Source organism: Tenrec ecaudatus, chromosome 17 (assembly GCF_050624435.1).
Source record: "Tenrec ecaudatus isolate mTenEca1 chromosome 17, mTenEca1.hap1, whole genome shotgun sequence".
NCBI classification, from domain to species: Eukaryota; Metazoa; Chordata; class Mammalia; order Afrosoricida; family Tenrecidae; genus Tenrec; species Tenrec ecaudatus.
Window position 1 is genome coordinate 65,327,356 of NC_134546.1, and position 20,963 is coordinate 65,348,318.

Below are 20,963 nucleotides of genomic sequence, written 5' to 3' on the forward strand. Positions count from 1 at the left end.
TTCTTTTTTTTCCCTAGCTGCTCTCATGATTTTTTCCTTTTCCTCAAAGTTGGATAGTTTAACTATTATGTGCCTTGGTGATTTCTTCTTGGGGTCCCGTCGTGCTGGTGTTCTTTCAGCCTCCTGGATGGTTGCTTGGTTTTCATTCATTAGACTGGGGAAGTTTTCCTCCAAGAATTCTCTTGCTACTGTTGCAGATGACTTCTTTGTTGTGTCTTCCTCCGGTAGGCCAATAATTCTAATGTTGTTTCTCTTCATAGCATCAGACATAGCTCTTAGGTTTTCTTCGGCTTCTCTGATGCTCTTATTAGATTTTTGTTCACGTTTATTAAAGTCTGCTTGGTTGTCCTCCAAGACAGTGATGCGGTTCTCTGATTCCTCCAGTCGATTCTCAAGGAACATGATTTTGCTATTGTTTTTCGTTATTTCCTCCCTAAGCTCCTGTATTTCCCTTTGGTGTATGGCTTTTATCTCCTCTATCGTTTCATCCTTTTTCTGTATTGTTTCCCTCATATCCTGCATGGCTCCAAGCAGCATTCTGAGAGTTTCTTTGTATGGCCTCTCAATGTCTGCTTCTTCTATGTATGTTGCTATGTTCAGCACATCTTTTGCCTTTGTCTTTTGTTTCTCCTGTTTTTTCGTTGAGGTCGTTGGGGCTGATGGCTGTTTGCGTTGAGTTGTTTTTGAGGGGCCAGGTGCCATTTTCTAGTCTCTCTCTGGAAGACTTATAGGAATGCTTCTTCGAATTGCCTACAGCTGATTTTGCTAGGTTATTAACCTACCACTTTATCTTCCTGTGGCTTCCCTATCAGGGGATTGCCCCAGATGGCAGGTCAGCTGCCTGCCCCAGTGTTGCAGGGGCTGAGCTGAAGTTCCTGCTATTGGTTTGAATATTGATAAGTGTTGGCTGAGCTGCCTTATGTCCCCAGGTACACAGGCAGGAACTCCCTGGTGAGAAGTCTGAGGAGTATCCCCTGGAGAGCGAGCAGGCCTTACCCTAGCCTTGGGCTATCTATGCAGGGTGGAGCTCGCCTAGCTGGGTGTGGCCCAGGCACAAATGCCCTAGGGCAATGGGAGTGTCCAGTAAGTCTGCAATGGAGTGTGAGAGAGCAGTTCAGGAACAAGAGGGGGAGCAAAATTAAACAGTGAGACCGGACTGTGCCGGGGTACAGGGAAGCGAGGGAAGGAAAAGCAACTATGCAGCTGAGTCCCACTCCCTGCCTGTGGACCTGCAAGGGCCCACTCCCTGCCCCAAGCCCCAGCGGCAATCTGCAGCTGAGCCCCAAGAAGAGTCACAAGAAAGCTGCTGAGCAGCCCCCAGAGAAGTGGGGGTACAGAGAGCAGAGATGTTAACCGGCACCGCAGTGTAGCTGAAGCTTGATCCCTGCCTATGGAGCTGTGGGGGGGTTGGGTTCAGTCCCTGCTCAGACCACGCGGCACGGCAAGCTGTAGCTGTGCCCCGAAAAAGCCCCTGCGCAGCCCTCCACAGCTACGTGGGAATGTAGAGCAGAGATGCAAACAGAAGCAACAATGCTGCTGAACACCAATCCCTGCCGGTGGAGCCTCAAGGGCCCTGTCCCTGCCCAGAGGCAGGCAGGGGAAAACTGTGGCTGCACCGAGGCCAAGCCCTGCTACAGGCTCCAAATGGTCCCGGCTTGGGCAGACACAGCGGCTAGGCTAGGGTCGAGCCCCAGCCGGCTTCCACTGAGGTAAGCCAAAAGCCCCCAGCCCCTCAAAACCCTGTGGATCTGAGCCTACTTATCTTTATGATGCGCCTCCTGCGATCCAGTGGCGTTGAATTTCCCTCTGAGCAACTCTCCTGGGCTGGATTCTGCGGAGTCCCTCTGGTATGTGTTACTCCGTCGCCATCTTCCCGGAAGTCCCCCCGCCAATGTTTTTATAGCTGATGATTTTGTCAAAATTTCCAGTGTTTGAACTACGCTATTGTGGTAGGGGACATATTTAGGGTCGATATTGTGTTTGGCATTTGTGAACTTTTGGAATAGCAATTTCGAGAATGAAGCAATAATTAAATGAAAGTGGGAGACGATTCAGAAATGCTTCTTCTCAGTTCTTAGCGATCCAACGTAGATTTTACAAAGCGATTTCGTTGTTAGTATTGCTATCATCTAAGCAGTGCTCGAATGAATCAGTCTCTATATTCATCGTGTATTATCCTGCGATTAGATTGATAACAAACATCACTAAAGATTCTGTAGTGGGGCAGCGAAGGCTCCCAGGGAGATGGACTGACATTGTGGCTGCGGCAGTGGTCTCGGGCACAGGAACGATGGGAGGATGGCACAGCGCCAGGCAGTGTTTCCTTCTGCTGGGCACAGGGTCGCTATGGGTTGGAAGCAACTCAATGGCACCTGACAACAACAACCCAAATTCTGCCTGGTCTGGTATCAGAGGAGTCGGAGGGGAGGGCACTCACAGTGCATGACCACACTGGGTGGCATCAACGCTGGTGACGACCTAGTCACTGAGTTTTGTTCCATTTCCCAGATGGTTTTGACGGGAGTCCTGCTTAGGAACTATTGCTCACAGTATTGAGTGGTCCAGGACAGGGGTTCACTTGTTATTAAACTCTGTGACTGGTCCTGCTCCCCAGGATGGGCTTTCCACGTGGAAGGGACACGAATGTCCGGGACAGCCACCAAGTCCTCTGACCTTCTGTGTCTCCCGCCGGGCCCTTAGCAGGTGCTCATTTCTAGTGCTGCCCTGGTGGAGGCAGCCGTGAGCCTCCTGCCTTATTCTCAGGCATGGCATTCGGTGCCGAGCTAAACACCCAACACACTGAAATGAGAAGGTGAGGAATTTGCTGAAAGCTATTTGGCCAATCAGGGAGAGGCCGGCCTGTAACCCAGCTCTGACAGTCCTGAGCCGTTTAAACACCAAGCCGTTTAAACACCAAACTCTCTTTAGAAGCTAGCCCCTAACCCAAATGAAACTCACGGCCCTCAGGTCAATGATGACTCACTGCAACCCCTGGTGAGTTTCTACAACTGTAACTGTTTATGGGAATAGAAAGCCCAATCTTTCTCCCGAGGAGCTGCTGGTGGTTTCAAACTGCCAACCTTGCATATCACATTCCAATGCCTAACCACTATGTCACCAAGGCTCCTGTGGATTATTTATTAGGCCACAACACTACTCAATAAATTTAAAAGTATTAAAATCATACAGGGAACCCTGGTGGCAAAGTGGGTTTCCAGGATTGTAACTGTTTACGGGAGTGGAAAGCCCAGTCTTTCTCCAATGGAGCTGCTGGTGATTTCAAAGAGTGGGCCATGTGGATCACAGCCCAACGCATAACCACTAACCGCCAATCGATTCAGCCCAGGCTTCCAAATCAATCTGTGGTGGGTTGCACTGGAAGCCGAGAAAATGCGCAGTACCTCAAGTACTCCACCATTCCGGTCAGCTGGTCAGTCGGGGTGGGGAGAGAAAAGGGGGTACCTGCTCACTGTTGCTCGATGGCATGGACGTGGGCCTCAGTGAACTCCCAGGAACACGCGAGCTTCTTCCACTCATGGGGTTGCAGGTACACTGAGGCCAGTTGCCAGAGCAGAGAGCGGAGCTGCTGCGCCTCCTGCTGATGGTCCTGCTTGAAGGTCCCTGGGGTCTCTACTGAGAGGTGGTCCTGTGGACAGTGCCCCAAAGTGCAAAAGCTGTGGGGAAAATCCCTGCTCATCTCAACCTCATGAGGCTGGACAGGGCAGTGGAAGATCAAGGCCCCTATTACCTATTCTGGCCTCACTGTTCAGAAGCCTGGGAATGGGCATCTCACGGGTGTGACACTTAATGTCCATATGCATTTTTGTCGCCACATATTGCGGTGATCGCTGGAATCCCAGCAACTCTGGTTCCGCCACCCAGACTTGTTCTTCACCTCCCTGCCTTTTCGCCCCATTGCCACAGTCCATAGGCCACCCACATGTGGTCTCTTTCAAAGAAGCATTCTCTTGCCGGATGATTCTCTCTTCTCATCCTCCAATCACAGATTGTCCACAGAGTTACCTTAGGGCAAGAATCAGGAACTGAATTGGCTGAATGCCGACAAACAGTAAAGCAACCTAAGTGGGGTTACAATACTCTTTTACCCACAGTTGGAGTTTAGTCTGTCAATTAGTTTGCACTTGATGACCTCATTTGGAGGCGCTAAGGAGATAAAAGGCTCGCTGGAGGCGGACACATGAATTCCCTGGGAGATATTCCTGTTGAGAAGACACATGGAGCTACGCTAGAACCCTGGAGCTGGAGGAGCCATATGGAGACCTCTGTCAGTGCTGAGATGCTTCTCCTGCCACTGGATACGCAAGACTTTCCACCCACAGGCCCATGATCTTCCTGCATTCAGCAGTATTGCATGTGTTGCATGAGTCTAAAGAGGAATTTATAGATTGGTATCAGACATATAGACTAACATTGGACTTATGGACTTGATCTGGATTGGGCTGGGATGTTTTCTTAATGTAAAATTACTCTTTGATACAAAGTTCTCTTTTATACACATATGAATATCTCTGGACTTGTTTCTCTAGTCAACCCAGACTAACACAAGAGGTTACAACAGAATTATGTAAGAATTATGTAATGGCCTAGATTCAGCCCAGGAGAGTCTAAACTATGGATTCTGGTTGTTAAAAGTGCAGAGTGGCACATCTGGTGTCTGCAACAACAATTCTTCCCTCCTGGTCAACCATCTGTGGTGTGAGCTGGCCTCTTACTAATATTTGTACAATGGAATAACGAAGTACTGGCCCTTGGAGCCCACCCCAAGTTTCTGATTAAGTCATCCAGATTTGTCATTCTAACATACAGCCATGGTCTCAGTGTGTGAGGGCCTTTAAACCCTGATGTTGTTTAGAATCAATACAAAGATGAGTCAGTTCATCAAGCCCATAGTATTAACTATTTGGGGGTTAAATGAAGGAGTATCTTTCTTTTGCAAAAGGGGTGAAATGTGTAAGATAATATAGCCTAACAAAGAGTCAGAGTATCCTGATTTCTATTGACAGTTGTCAGTGGAGCAACTGACTTTGAAATGGAGATTGTTATGTGAGAGGGGCCAAGATGTTTCCTCCATTTGTAAATAAACATGGGAATTTTTCAGATATCTTAGATTCGCTTTATGTTTAGTTTTGATTTTTTGTATTTGCTACAATTGTTTAAGAATTTAGAAAGCATTTGAGGTGCTTTAAAAAGATCATCTGTTACTCATTTAGTTTAAAACGGTTAAGATAGCTTAGCTATGTTTAAACAGGGGTCTAAGGTGTAATCACAATGTTACCAGGCTCCTTAAAATAATCAAAGGACACCTGCTTTGTCTTCAACAATTGTGTCAGGAGGGTGAGCATCTCAGACTGTTGATTGGTTAGAACACAGTGTTCTTTTATTGAGGGAGACTATGAGCAGAGGCCCGAAGTCCATCCCCTACTTCAGTGTATTGCCATAGAAATATATGTACATGGGCCAAGACCGATGTTTTTGTGAATTAATGTATTTACATATGTACACCACTATGTTTATACTTCTATTTAAAGATATAGCCTCGGGGGTCTTAAAGGCTTGGCGTTACACAAGCCACCGGTCAGCAGTGAAGCAACAAGTCCACTTGGAAGAAGCACACCGCTGGTGCATCATGAGGAGTCATAGGAACCGGGTAATGGGCATCAGCAGACCCATAGCAAACAAAAACATATTGTTGAGAATGAGAAGGGCTGGAGCAGAGATCCAAAGTCCATCTGTAGATAGTGGAGCAATCTCCCCACAGAGGGGTTACAGGGAGGGGATGAGTCACCAGGGTGCAGGAAAGCATCGATGAAACACACTATATTCCTCTGGCTCCTTGAGGCTTCCTCACCCGCCCCCCCCCCCCCACTACCATGACCCCAGTGCTGCTTCCCAGTTCAGACTGACTGGAACATGTGCACAGGTATAGAAAGGGATGGGAGCTCATGACACATAGAATCCAGGAGTGGGAATGGTGATCCCGGAAGGGTAGGGGAAAGAGGGGCCAAGGAAGGGAGAAAAGGGGAACCGATCCCAATGATCGACATATAACCATACACCCCTCTACAGGGGAAAAAACAACAGAAACCATGGGGGAAGGGAGACAGTGGTCTATGTGAGAGATGGAAATAATAATGTACAATCTATTAGGGGGCTATGAGGGGGCAGGGGGGCGGGTGGGGGAGAAAGAAAAACATAGCTGGTACCGAGAGCTCAATAGAAAGTAAATGTCTAGAAGAGAATGAGGGCAACATATATACAAACATGCCTGACTCAGTTGATGTATGGATTGTGATAAGAGTTGTATAAGCCCCTAATAAAATGATTTTTAAAAATCAAAGGACACTAAAAAATTCTCCATCCCACATCCAGCTACCTACAACAAATTAGCAACTTGGTAACCTTACATGTGACTGTCTTCTTTCTTAGTTCCATAGCAGACATCACTAATCAAGCCCAGCACACTTTTCTTCTGGAGTTGGAGAGTCCAGCAGCAATTCTGCTCACCCCCAGTGAACTCACTTGTTGTCTCCTCTTTATTCCTGCAGGCCTGCCTGCACTCCTTCATGCAGGCCTACAGTGAGCAGGAGCTGCAGACATGCGCAGGCCTATCTCCGTGTCAGCACGGGCTCGTCGGCCTCCTCGTTTCAGAGTGCTTTGAATGCTAACCCAGCTCCAGAGCCTCACAGCCTTGGACAGTAGGTAAGGTAGGGATTTTCACCGAGGGGAAATGCAAGAGCCCCAGAATTGGTCAGAGCGGGGGCCTTATCTCCAGGCCCCACGTGGCCTTTCGGAGAGTGTGCTCAGGGTCCATGCCTTCTGCCACTTGTACAACCGATCCGCTTTGATGATCATGTCCACAGGCTGACATGGTTGCTGCGGGCAGCCACTGCCAGGGCGGTCTTTCCTTGCTGCAGGCCGGAAGTGAAAAGAGGAAGCTGCATCACAGGGCCCCAGGGAGCTCCAGTGGAAAAGTCACATGAGCAAGCTGGCAGGAACCATAATTCTGCAAACCACACTTGTGTTTCTTTTAGAATTTCCAAAGCAAGAGCTGCAGTCAGACTTGTGCTCTGAAGTCAGTGTTGCTACCCTATCAGTCAGACGGAGAAGTCAGTGTCTGGAGAAGGGGGCTTAGGCCTCATCATGCCACCTTTGTCCAACCCCTCCCAGACCCGGGGGTCCCTGGGTGGTGCAATGGTTCTCACATTTGGCCACTGACTGAAAGGTTGGAGGTTTCAGTCCACGCAGAATCCCTAGGAAGAAAGATCTGGTGATGTGTGTTTGGGGAACTGGCCATTGAAAACCCTACAGAGCCCAGTTCTACTCTGACACACCTGACGTCACCATGAGCCCAAATCTACTCAAGGGCAACTTGTTTGGTTTTCCTCCAGCTTCCAGACGGGGGCTCGGAGCCGGCTTTGACCAACTCCAGAGAGCTTCAGTGAGAAGGGCAACTTCCTGCATAAGTCAGCTGTCCCAGGGTCAACTTCAAGGCCTGGAGGGAGCCCACGAATGTTCTCTTGTCCTCTTCTTTCCTTAAGACCCTCCCTTAAAGACCCTTCTCAGGGGAAGAAGGGAGAAACAATCACAGTGATCAATGTACGACAACGAACAACAGATATGGGTGAAGGAGACAGCGGACAGTGTAAGATTTGAAAATAATAATAATTCATCATTTATCAAGGGTTCATGAGGGTGGGAGCGTGGTGGAAAAGGGGAGCTGATACCAAGGGCTCAAGTAGCAAGAAAATGTTTTGAAAGTGATGATGGCAACAAATGTACAAAAGTGCTTAATACAATTGATGTATGGATTGTTATAAGAGCTCTAAGAGCCCTCAATAAAATTATATATATATGTATATATATGTATATATGTATAAAGCTGATCAAGAGTCAGAACCACACAGACACACACAAAAAAGACCCTCTGGTTACATTGCCCACCACCTAGGTAATCTAGAATCATCTCCTTCTCAAGGTCCCCAGTTTATTCACCTCTGGGAGTGAGGCTCTAGGGATGAGAACACAGACCTCTTTGAACCACTAGTCTGCCTGCCATAAAAGGAAACCACTGATATTGGAATGTAATGATCAACATATTAAAAATAAAAATTATCATCTACTAATGTATGTGCTTTTTCATTACAAACAAAGTCAAGTGACAGTTCTCATTGCAAAGCAGTAGAGTGTAAATTGGATTGTGAGAAAACTGTCGTGTGCTTTGAAAACGGGAGCGGCCGTGTTTCCTACTGGTGACAAAGCTACAGGTAACGCTCACCTGCTCTGTGTGGTCGCCTCCAGGCCTCCTTGAAAGAAATGCTAACATTCCATGTAGAAGTTCATGGAGATGAGGATGTAATTTTTGTCCCATCCACGTTCACTGATTCCGTACATTCTCTAGGAACTGGGGTTGAGAAGCCCTGGCTGAAGATACTTTGTTCCAGACATGTTTGCATTTTCCTGAGACGCCCCTCCCTGAGAGCCCAGGGGGGAAATTCCAGGAGGCTGCTTTCCAGGGCAGAGGATCCTGCTGCAGGGGCCTCTCCTCCAACACCAGCCCGCACCAGGGAGAGCTGGCCAGGTTCCCAGGTGCCAGGCATGGCACTGAGCTACATTTGTTTTGCCCACAGTTCAGGGGTAAGCCCCAGCAGTGGGCCCACCAGACATCCCTCTCCTCTCCTCTTCCTAACCAGACTACCAGAAGAACCAGTCTGTTGGAGGCGGTACAGCCAGGATGGTCCTCAGAAGCAAGGATGCTGAGACTTTGTCTCATACTTTGTACATCTTATCAGGAGAGACCAGTGCCTGGAAATAGACGTCACGCTAAGTAAAGAGGAAGACTCACAACAAGACAGGCTGACACAGCAGGTTCGAACATAACAAGACTGAGCAGTGCTTCCTTCTGGTGTCCATCAGGTCGCCTAACAACACCACCTCACAACAACAAGCGACCCTCTGAAGGAGCCCTGGGAACACAGAAAGGTGTACAAGGTTGTAACCCACCCAGCAGTCCCAGGGAGAAGGCTCTGCTACCTCCTTCCCAGAGGGTTTCAGCCATCACGGGCAGCTCTCCGCATCATGTGGGGTCACTGTGAGCCCACGATCATTGGACAACAACCACCACTTTCTGAGGGAGGTACTTTGATTCCTCTTTTATAAAGGAGGTGGGGGATGGGTAATCAGAGACAGAGGATTCCCGGCTGATGGAGGAGGCTCCCGGTCCTCTCCCAGCTTCTGTGGAAGCAGTGCGAGGACTCAGCTTCACAGAGATGAGTTATCTGGGGCTCGGGGGTGGGGGCTCTCAAAGTGCTGGAGAAAGATGGGCAGAGGTGGAGGTGCAAGCAGGGCAGAGCAGGCAGCCAGGAATAGAAGGGGCAGGTAGGGTGGGGTAGCAAATGGGGGTAAGTGGGTGTAACTGGGGGCAGGTGAAGGCAGGGTGGGCACAAATCAAGAGGGAAATTCAAAGAGGGGGAGGCAGAGGAGGGTGGACACAATGCTGGCTGGGTCCTTACCTTGTTCTCACAGTGGATCTTGGCCCCTGAGTTGACCAGGATCTGGAGGATCTGTAAGTGGTTGAACCAGGCAGACAGGAGAAGTGCATTCATTCCAAACTGGGGGAGAGGACACAGGGGTGGGCAAGGAGAGAAGAATGAGAGGGGGCGTGGCTATGGCACCTGGGTCCTACTGTCTACATTGCCAATCATCGAGAGCTAGCAGAGGGCCTTCTAGTCCAGAGCGCTCCAGGCTCTAGAACCGGGGTGGAGACAGCCTACCTGTGGTCACATGAGGCCTACGCAATCATCAGTCCCAGATAACATTACCTGCCTTCCAAAGAGAAGCAGGCCCAGCCTTCACATAAAGTGTTGGACCAGCATGGCCCCCAAGTAAGGTCATCAATATCCAAATACGGTTCTCTACGCCTGCTTTCCCGTGGAAAGACGGGGGCTTTTTTCTTGGTTTCATAAAGACCAATGCATTATTACCAACTTGCTTTTCCCTAGTAGAGCTCTAAAACAGCTGCCACCTAGTCTTGCCATGTAAAGGCCATTTTAATACCAGGAACTTGGAAGGAACCAATCTTAGAACATACTCTTTGCAAACAAGGCTGGAGGTGGGCGGGCGTTTAAGGGCCCACTGGTTTAACCTCCTGTAGAACAGTCTCGAGGCATGGAGCCTGCATCTGAACACAGCCAGTCCCCTTACCAACCTCAGTAGACGTACCCTGTGCTGTTCAACATTGCTCACTGTTAGGAAGTGCTTCCCAACGTGGCACTGAAGTGTGCGTCCCGGGAACTCCCACATCACCAGCTCTTGGGACCAATGGGGAGCATGCCCAGGCCCTTCAGCCCAGCACCTGACTGTGGGCACCCTTTCTTGCCACATGTGGAGAATTGAGAACATGGAGCCCCATCATGACCTCTGAGTCTTCCCAACACTATGATGAGCATCCTCAGGCCTCCAAGCTCACCAGACAGGATGCAGCAGCCAGAGCCGGCCATCCTCCCTGGCATGGTTTCTGCTGTCTCTTCTGGGGAGTGGTGGTATCAGGCAGGGTCTGGGGACCATCGCTATCTTTGGCCGAGTGTTGAATGAACATGCACAGTGTTGAATGAACACCCCTAGTGTGTCCAAAGGTCAGGTGTGCACAAAGCAGAGTATTTTACACAGAAACAGGGTCACATGCCCTGGTGAGGCCATGTGTCTTTCCTACAGCCTTGTTCTGCTCCCCACAGATGGGAAGAGCAGCCGGCAGTGAACAAGTGCTCAAGGCCAGGCTGAGAGCAGGAACACAGAGTCCACCTCAAAGGGGGGCTCTAGGGTCAGGGTTCCCCTCAGGCCTTCCCACCCTCACTCGCTCCAAGCTGCCTGGGACATGGGACAGGGGCCAGAGGACAAATGTGACCAGCTCTTGGTCCTTCTTGTGAATCACCCGTCTTGCCACCTGGGCCGCTGATTAGGAAGGCGAATGACCACGCGAGCTGCACGAAGCATCCTGCTCACAGCTGGTTGGACGAGGAAGCCATGTGGGGGCACCAGGGATGCTGTCTAAGTGGCTAGCACCCAAGCTCTCTCTGTGGACAATTGCCCGGGGTCACAGATGACGCAGACCCCCGAGCATCAAAGGGCGTTTTCCTGCTCTGTCTCAGGAAGAAATTGCCAGACTTTGGAGCTGGACATGAGCGGATTAAGCATTGAAAAAGGAGGGCAAGTCTCAACTGGGACCCAAGACAAGGAAAAGGTCAAGGGGCTTTCAAGGACAAGATTATCCAAGATAGAATGTATGACAGGGTGAATAAATCTCTGTCTCTTCAAAGGTTGCCCCCCACAAAAGAATGGGTCTCTGTGGAAACTGGGGAGGAGTCCTGCTATCTGTTTTGGGGTGACACCAGGGTAAAGGCAAAGGATTACTTGCAAACTACCGCATTGAGCAGAAGTAAGTCAGCAGTGACCACAATAGGGCTTCCTCTTCAACTTTTGTGGCGGCGCTTCTGCAACTAGAGCAGTAGTTCTCAAGCTTCCTCATGCCACGACCCTTAATATAATTCTTCCTGCTGTGGAGACCACCAACCATCACATTATTTTGGTTGCTACTTCATAACTGTCATTTTGCTACTGTTATGAATCATCATGTAAATACCTGATATGCAGGATGTATTTTCATTGTTACAAATTGAACATCATAGTGATGAATCACTAAAACAATATGTAATTCTATATTGTGAAATATTTATTTCTAATGACATGTGAAACTTTGTCTTGAAGCATGGTGTAGCATGGGTACAGTCTTCACTCAGGGCACTCTCCTATGTGGGCGTATCTGCATGTGGGCAGACCCGGCTGGAGACGGAGAGAGGAGTGGAGTTTTCCTGTGGTCTTAGGCCACCCATGTGAAAGGGTCGTTTGACCCCCAAAGGGGTCGCGACCCACAGTTGAGAACCACTGAACTAGAGCCTGAGATTCCAGGAAGGCCAGAGCCAGGCTGCTCAGGGACAGTATCAGTGACCGTGGGCCACTGCTGGTTAAGGAAGGGACTGAAGAAGTAAGTGCAGGGCAGTGCCAAAGGAGGAAGCCCACAGGAGCTTGGGAATGAAAGGTGTCAAGGTTCAGGGCAGGACAATGAGAATCATGGAAACCTCCTGCCAGGGGAAGCCTGAGATATTTCACAGGCCCAGACCAGATTCCTCCCCTTCCTCACCCAGGACAGAGCCCTGGGCCTATCACCAGGGGCCTGCTCCCAACAGGTCTCTCCCTCAATGTGCTCGTACTAAAATATGCATGCCCCTAGCTCTCTTATGTTTTAAAGGGCATTAATTGTCCTTAATAAAGGGAATACAGAAGATTCTAAAAGAGACTTCCGAATTGTCTTGTTCCCTCACTCGGTTCCTGAAGGAAGACACAAACAGCAGTGTGGTGATGATAGGGGGGCTTTCTGGGCAAAGGTGGATACAAGATCTGCAGTGTTTCACTGGGAAACTCAGATGAAGAGTCCTGGACATTTTCCTTTCCAAGCCACCATGAAACAAGGCATTATCAAGTTTGGGGAGGACCAGAGGAAAGTGGTCAAAGTGGCTGCTACTGCCCCATCCCTGGCTTCTAATCAAGCCCACCTCATGGTGGGGGTCTAAGAGCAGAGAGAAGCCAGGACAGAACACAAACAAAGGAAACTAGGTTTCTGTGGACAACTAGCTTTATGCAGGAAGTCGATTTTTTCCAAGGTAAATTTAGATCCTTAAATAAATAACTGCCAAATGTCATTGTCAAGAGTCAACCTTTGTCTCATCCAGGCCGCTCCCCATTGTGGAGACCCTGCTGTTTCATGCCAGGAGCCCTGGTGGCATACTGGGTTATGAATTGGGCTGCTAACCATAAGATCGGCAGTTCGAAACCATCAGCACTCCTTGGGAGAAAGATGAGGCATTCTGCTCGGTAAGGAGTTACTGTCTCGGAAACTCACAGGGGCATTTCGGCTCCGTCCGGTAGGGTTGCTATGAGCTGAGAGTGTGGTTCTTGCGCACTTGCTCTCAGCAGCGCGCTGCAGGACAGTGAGTGCCCCTCGCCCGCCCGTCAGGAGAGGCTTCCTCCTGCTGACCTTACTAACAGGCGGTCCTCTCGATGCACCAAATTATCCTTCCTGCAGCCTGTGTCCCTTCCTGTTGTCACATGACATCAGGAGAGACCAAAAACTGGGGATGAAAGCCCTTGAAAGCAGGGCAATTTTTATTCAGTAATAAATTCAGCGGGGGACAGGATGAGAGCAGTCATTGGCCCTGAGGACGCTGCCTTCCTGCCCCCGGCATCTGTCCATCAGCATTGCAACAGCAAGCTCACAAAAGCAGTTGGCTCATAGACCCAGAGACAGGTCAAACGTGTCTTCCCACCCCAAGACAGACACAGGCCCAAACAATGGGCCCACATTTTATTTTTTATTGTTTCTGTTGGGTTTCCCAGTTTGTGAAGCTCAGGAGCAGACACACAGAGATATTAACTGTTGCAATGGTGTGTCGGGGATGGAGGGGGATGAGGTGGACATAGAGAGAGTTCGGGGATTCGGGGAGCAGGCAGTGAATGCAGGCGTGGGGAGGACGTACTGGAACGGATTGTGATTACACAGCTCATTTTAAAAGTGATTTAACCATAACCATATACGAAATGTGAATACTATATCAAGAAAACCACGGGAAAAATAAAAAAGAAATCAAACGTATCCACTGGTTACCGTATGTGAGAAGGGGAAAGACTTCTTGCGGAGGGGCATTGCGTTTATGTCAATGGTGGGAGAATAATTTGAAAACGGGCATCAATAATGGTTGTATAAGACGAAGAGTACAATCAATGACACGGAATTCCACAAGTACAAGTTGTGGAACTAGTGAATGTTCTGTTGTGCATATGTTTGCCCCATTAGAAAAAAATTACATGAATAACAATGACTACAAGGAAGAAAATGTTCTAGAATTGAATATGGCGACAATTGTACAACTCTCCTGATAGGATTGAATGATGTGGATGCTAATAAAACTGTTAAAAAACAAAACAAGGGGCCCATACTGCGTCATCGTCGTCGTCCACAGGCGCTCCTTGCCCCAGGAGCAGCCTTGCAGCGTGCTCGTGGCCTGCACCCATGGCCCAGTGCAGGGTCACCAGTCCATTCCCATCTCCTCCCCGCTGCCCATGCTGGGACCACAGGTCTGCGTGATGGAAGAGCCTTTTCTGGGTTCCCTTTGTTACGAATCTGCCAAAGTCTCACTCAATCCTCCAGTTCTTAGCTAGGTGAGGCCTTGTAGGCCCCACTGCCGACCACAAAGGATTGACCCTTCTCCCTTTCACACTCCTCTGCCCCAGGGTAACTCCTCCCCATTCTTCTGTGAGGGCCTGTGGAACCAGCTGTGCCTCCACCCCCAGTTCCCAGGTGCCTAGCACCTGCCTGGCGCAGAGTGGTCATGAGGTGAGGAAGAAACCCAGAAAGGAATGGGCCCCTGCCCAACCTCCTAATCCAGGGCTGCCCCTCGCTCCACTCTCAAAAGACCCTCCACCGCCACGAGTGATGATTTCCTGGGCAGGCGGTGCTGCGATGAGGGGCGGTGGTGAAGGATAGTGCTAGTGGGCGACGGTGAGGCCTGGTGGGAGATATATAATCGTTTGTCAATTATAGGATTAAGAGTGTAGGGGTGGAGTCTAGCTTGTCAATCAGATCATAGCCAATGAAGCTTCTATGTGGGCATGGCCTTCTGAGAGTTCTGGGAAATCTGGTATTTCCTCCTTGGAGGTGGGAGACTCTCTGCTCACACCCTGGGAGACATAGGATCTGACAAGACACATGAACCCACAATGATGCAGAGACCCTGCCAGTGCTGAGATGTTTCCAATGACACTGGATCCAAAGACCCACTGGCCTGTGGTTTTCTACATTCGGCGTCATTCCATGTGTTTTGTGAGGCTGAAGAGGACTTTATAGATTGGTATCGAACATATGGGCTAATGTCAGACTTATGGACTTGATCTGTACTGGGCTGGGTTGTTTCTCAATGTTCAATTGCTCTTGTATATAAATATCTCTCTCATACACATATGTGTGTCAATGGATTTGTTTCTCTGGTCCACCCGACCTAACACAGGCTGTACTGAAGAGCAGTGTTAGTGGGCAGTGGTGAGTCGACACCCAAGCTTCCTGTCAGCAGAGAATCTCGTCATACTTCCTCCCCACTCAGGTCCCTGAGCCTCGGCTGCCTGCAGCCTCATTCACTGCCTCCACCTAGCTTTACAACCCCAAATCTCCACAGACTAGCTTTATTCTTTAGGTCCCCATGACCACCTGAGTGCTTGGGTCCTGTCACCTCGTAGAGATGAAGGGGCCTAACTTCTGTCCACATCATTTCCAGACCTTCATCATGGCCCCTGGCCCTGGGGCATCTGACAAGGCCTCAGGAGGAGTCAGCCATGAGCTGTGGTTTTCAGCTTGCTAGAGGATAGTAAAAGGAAACACTAATTTGCTCTGTGGTCACAGGCAAGGCATATTCCCTCTCAGTCAACCTGCTCAGGTCTGCTTAGCTGCCTGCCTCAGACTTCTGACCTTTGACTTCCTGCCATCTGGTTCTGGCCTTTGCTCCCTGGGTGTGCGTTGCAGGTACGAAGAGCTTGGCCTGGAATCTCTGGCTCCTGGCTCTCACAATGGCTCATGTAGGTGGCAGAGAGAGTTACATACTGGCCTGCTTAATCACACGCTCAGCAATTTGAAAGCACCAGCCACACCATAGGAGAAAGATGAGGTTTACTATTCCCGTAAAGAGTTACAGGCTGGAAAATCCACAGGGACGCTTCTACCCTGTCCTGTAGGGTTGCCAGGGTTGACACAGACTCAATGGCAGTGAGCTAATCTCAAGGCTTGTGATTTGAATCCCCAGAGGCCTTGTGGAAGCTAGTAACTTGCTTCTGGAACGAGTCCAGCCAAGAAAACTTGATGGAGTTCAGTGCACCCTGTACACATGGCATCTCTATGAGATGACATGGATTCAACAGAGCGGGGTTTGTTAGTTGGTTGGTTTTTGACTTGGAACCCTGGTCCTGATCTTGGATGAGCCCTGACTTCTTAACGCCAGGTTGGCAATTACCAATCTACCACCCAAAGGCACTTCAAGACAATAGAAATGGGTCAGTCCCTGGCTCAGTGAACTGTCCCACCTGCCTGGTATTGCCATGGCATCATCTGATGGCAGAGTAGTACCCTAGATTTAGAGGAGTTCATTGTACACATCGGAGCACAGGGACACAGTGAGCCAAGCATCTGGCTGCTAACCACAGGGTCATTGGTTCAAACCCACCAGCCACTCTGCAGAGAAAACTGAGACTTTCTGCACCTGTAAAAAGTGGAGTTCTACTCTGTCTTCAGGGTTGCTATGAGTCATAGGTGACTCATGGGCAGTGGGCTTGGAGTCTTGAGGGTGGGGGGAGGGCATTACACACATGGTTCCTGGCCCTGATGTTAACCCACCTCCGATCAGCTCCTTCATCCTCCCAACATTGTTGCGGCAGGCAGCCTCCTGGAGCTGCCTCTCCAGCGGAAGGACTGAGGGGGTGAAAGACAGGTAAGCAGAGGGGTGGGGGAAAGGGACCCCCACACTGCATAATGAGAGTGGCTGTAGAGACACAGAGCCCCTCCCTGCCCTTGTACATTGCCCAGGAAGGGTCTTCCAGCGAGGCCTGGGGGAGTGGGAGCGGAGGGGGTGGTTCTCCTGCTCAGATCCGAGGCCCTTTCCTGCAGCCTGCTTGTTCTCACTGACTCCCAGCCTGTCTACATGACCAGGCCTTGGCCAAGCTCTGAAAACAGGGTGCAGCAGGATGTGGCCTTGACTTGTAAAAGTGCCTACCACCCAGGGCTCTCATGGTCCCTTCCCAAGAGCTCTTCTCTGTGAAGGAAATGGGATCTATCCCACTGGGCGTCACTCAGGAGTCCCGCTTGCTTACTGTCTGAAACGGGTTGGTTTCCAAGCCCCATCTTGGGAGAACCTGGAAGCCCTGTGTGTGCAGTCTTCTCTGCGTACCAGGCATGCCGTGTGTCCGAACCAGTTCAATAGCAACTGGCTTGATATTTATTTTTTTAGTTGGGAGTCAGTGCCTTTTTCAGAATTCTGCCTGGTGTAAAAAAACCCTCAGAACTCACTAACCATCAGGTTGCCACGGACTCATAGTGACCTTGTAGGGCAGAATGGAACTTCCCCTTTGAGTTTCTGAGACTGTAACTCTTTGTGGAAGTAGAGAGCCCCATCTTTCTCCCTTGGAGCTGCAGGTGGTTTCAAACTGCTTACCTTAAGGATCGCAGCCCAACACATAACCCCGCCACACCACCAGGGCTTCCTGTCCAGTGTAAAAGAGGGTCATAATTTCCTGAGTCCCCTTTTGAGCCTCACCCCTAGGCAAGGACAGAGAAGGGATGCTCACTCCATTTCTATGCTGTCGCACGAACCACCTCACTGTCCACACCCCAAAATCCTTGCCAGCTCTGGCCTCTCCCCAGAAGGCCTACACTGATTTGCTTTCTCCACATCTCTCTGCAACCCTCACCCCTGCACCTTCACCTAAAAGTCTCGGGGAGAAGAAATCTCAAAGCACCCCACCCCCTCCAATCCCCTGCTACATACATGTCATTAGAGTTCGGGGCTCCACAGTCATTGTAGTTGGCAGAATTCTGTCCCCTGTTCAGAACCCATGACTGTATCTTGTTTGGAAATGGGGTCTGTGCAGATGTAACTAAAATGAACTCATGCTGGATTAGGATGGCCCCTAAATCCCGTGGCATCATGATGTCCTTATCCAAGAGGACATCATGATGCCACGGGATTTAGGGGCCATCCTAATCCAGCATGAGTTCATCTTCTACATAGAGAAGACCATGCGAGCACAGAGGCAGTGGCAGGGGTCATGGAATGCTTGGAGCCACCAGGAGCTGGACAGGGGAAGGGAGACCATCCCCCCTAATAGCTATAGGAGGAGTGGGCCCCTGTTGGGCCCTTCATTCAGGACTTCTCATCTCCAGAACCTTGAGAAAACACATTTCTCTGGTTTAAAGTCACCCAGTTTGTGATGCAAAGGAGCCTTGGTGACGTAGTAGTTATGCCTTGGGCTGTGACACGAAAGGTTAGTAGTTCAAAACCACCAACCGCTCCACAGGAGGAAATGGGCTTTCTACTTCCATAAAGAATTAGTCTCAGAAGCTAAAAGAGAAGAAACTGTCCTGTATGGTCGCTATGAGTCAGCAGAGACTCGATGGGAGTGGGTTTGGTGTTTTAGGTGGTTGGTACTACAGTCACATAGTGGTTCAGTGGCCTAGTCAGGAGAACCAGGCTGGTCGGCTCATCCCACAGACTCCCATGAAGCCATCACCAGGATCTTAGCAATGAGGATGCTGGTCTCCTTGACCAGGCCACAAGCTCGTTGGTGACCATGGCTATGATTGACTCCTCCTGGCCCACACATAGCTCAGAGGTCCAAAAGCTAGACATGGGAAGGAATCCACAAAACTCCATTTCCATGAGTGACACTAATAATCCCCAGAGTTATTGACCGTCTGTCCCTCTTCCAGAAGGGTGCAGACAGTCACCACTAAGGACAGATGTTTGCTGGCACTCGACCACTGCAAGGCAGGTAATCTTGCTGGTACATTGCTGCCAGGCCCATATCCGGAGTGTTTGGTCAGGCGTGAATGCCTGCCTGCACTCAGCCCTCTGTATTCCAGGACAGCTGGCCAGTGTCTTGTCAGGGGAGATTAAGGGGCCTGCCAGACCTGCCACACAGTTTGTTTTTGCCGATAAATTCCATGTGGAAAGAGTCTAGGAGCGTTATGAGGCCTCACAGACCGACACAGCCTGTGAGCCACACAACCCTGAGCTCAACCCTGGCTGAGCATTTAGGTTGCTCACTTGTCCCAAGCATCTGCAGAAGGGTATGAGTTGCCCAACAGGGCGCTGTAAGGATTCACTCGCTCACTGCCATCGGCTTGAATCCGAGTCATGGCAAGCCTATAGGACGGAGTGAAACTGGCCGCACAACTTGCTGAGTGGCGCTCTTCATGGGATGGAAAATGAGGTATGAACAGCCCACATCATCATTGTCATCTCGCTGTTATTCCCCCAGGGCAAAAGGTCAAAGAATAAATTCCAGTAGCCAAAGGCCTTCAATGGTGGGATCTCCTTTATCCAGGGTTTCTGAGCCACTGATGCCCCAAACAAGCAAAGTACCTCCCTCCCTCTTCCTGCATTAGATTTTCTCCACATTAAAATATAAGCCCAGGAAAGGGAGGGATTTTTGTCTGATTTGTTCACTTTGATTTATATGGCCCATCACTCAATTTGTAACATGTGAATCATTAAATCTCTTGCAGGACCTGTGAATTATAAGATGCTGCCTCACTTAAGACTCAGTAACCCCTCCAGAGTGGAGCCTTGGTGGCGTAGTGGGCTACTCCTCATTGGGTTGCAAACCACAAGTTCGGTAGGTTGAAACCACCAGCTGCCCCACAGAAGGAAGAGGAGATTTCTATTCCCATAAACGCGTACTGTCTCAAACCCAGGAGCAGCTCTCCTCTGTCCGAGAGGCTCGCCACGTGTGTGGAATCACCTTGATGGCAGGGAAACTCGGGGCGGGGGGGCGGGGAGATGTGGCTCAAACACCACTTTGAAAATCGAAAGTTCAGCAGTTCAGATCCAAGAGCTGCTCCGTGAGAGAAAGACGTGGCTACAGTAGGCTTCCATAACGATTCATAATCTTGGGAAGCCACAGGGGCAAGCTTCTGCCATCTGATAGGGTCACTACGAACTGGAACCGCCTGGATGGCAGTGGGTTCAGTGAAGCCCCTTGAGAAACCAAGCCACAGCTCAGGTGAGTGCAGGAAGTGCGTGCTATGGGGGAGGCAGCTTCAGACCAGTACACTGGAGGTGGGAGTGTTTCAGAGAAAGACCTCCTTCTAAGTGTGGTCCTCACAGAGTTCCAGACTTCCTCACCAGACCCCAACAGGGTCTGCCTGCCCTATAGGCAGAAGGGAACCCTTCATCTGGTTTAAAGCACCCCTATAAGATCCACAGCACCTCTCTCAAGCACTGCGTCCCGAGCCCTCCAGAATCTCTTGTCTGAAAATCACCACTACCCAGGGTCTGGAAACAAGCTGGCACTTCAGCTGCAAGCTGAGGAAGGCCTGGGTCTAGCGCTCTCTTGCCAGCAGCTGGCTCCTGGCTTAGTCAGGTGAGGGAGCTGCTGTTTCTTCAGCTGTGCAATTGGGGAGGGTGAGCAAAGGGACCTGTTCAGTCTCCAGCTCACCTGCTTTGGACATGCCAGCAGCAATGGCCCAGCGCTAGAAGAGGCCATTGTGTTTAGATACCCTCAATGAGATGGATTGACACAGTAGCCCAAATGGCGACTTCAAACCTACCGGCTGGCCTGAGGAGAAGGCATGCTCGCACACAGGGCCGAGCAGCGTTGCCTTCTGGTGCACACAAGGTGTCCACGAGGCCAAGCCAGCTGACAGGGACATGGATCAGGCCCAGCTAGCCACCCTCTGGGCAGGCCAAAGGACGTCCACAAAGTGGCCAGGAAAGAGCCGCTATGCCCATGCTTAAGGAGGCCCGATTGTGCACTTGGCTATTAACCAAAAGCTTGTTGGTTGGAACCCACCCAAGAAGATGCGGCCGAAAAACCTGGCAATCAGCCAGGAAGAGCTGCCGAAGAAAACCCGAGGCCATTCTGCATGGGGCGCGTTAAGTCCGAATGGGCATCGGGCTGTTAGTTTGTTACTGTCATTACTGTCACCGTTTTCAAGGCGCCGGGAGGGGCGTGCTTAATGCCGAAGGGTGCTGAGGCTCCCGTAGTCCTGGAAACCCGATGCCTGCCGCAGTCCCACTCTGTCCTCTTGGGTCGTGGAGTCAGAACCGCCCTGACTGATGCCCAGCAACTGCCAT

At 50.2% G+C, this 20,963-nt stretch overlaps 1 protein-coding gene across 1 annotated transcript in view; it reads right to left on the minus strand.

The window, feature by feature from the left end:
* Positions 1-20,338, minus strand: part of ANKDD1A (ankyrin repeat and death domain containing 1A) — a 30,684-nt gene extending 10,346 nt beyond the window's left edge. Inside the window, 8 exon segments of the mRNA XM_075535571.1 lie at positions 3,463-3,646; positions 6,835-6,881; positions 6,884-6,929; positions 9,531-9,629; positions 14,068-14,174; positions 16,476-16,505; positions 16,508-16,582; positions 20,326-20,338. Coding sequence (XP_075391686.1) covers positions 3,463-3,646; positions 6,835-6,881; positions 6,884-6,929; positions 9,531-9,629; positions 14,068-14,174; positions 16,476-16,505; positions 16,508-16,582; positions 20,326-20,338 — 601 coding nt within the window.
* Positions 20,339-20,963: the final 625 nt, after the last annotated feature.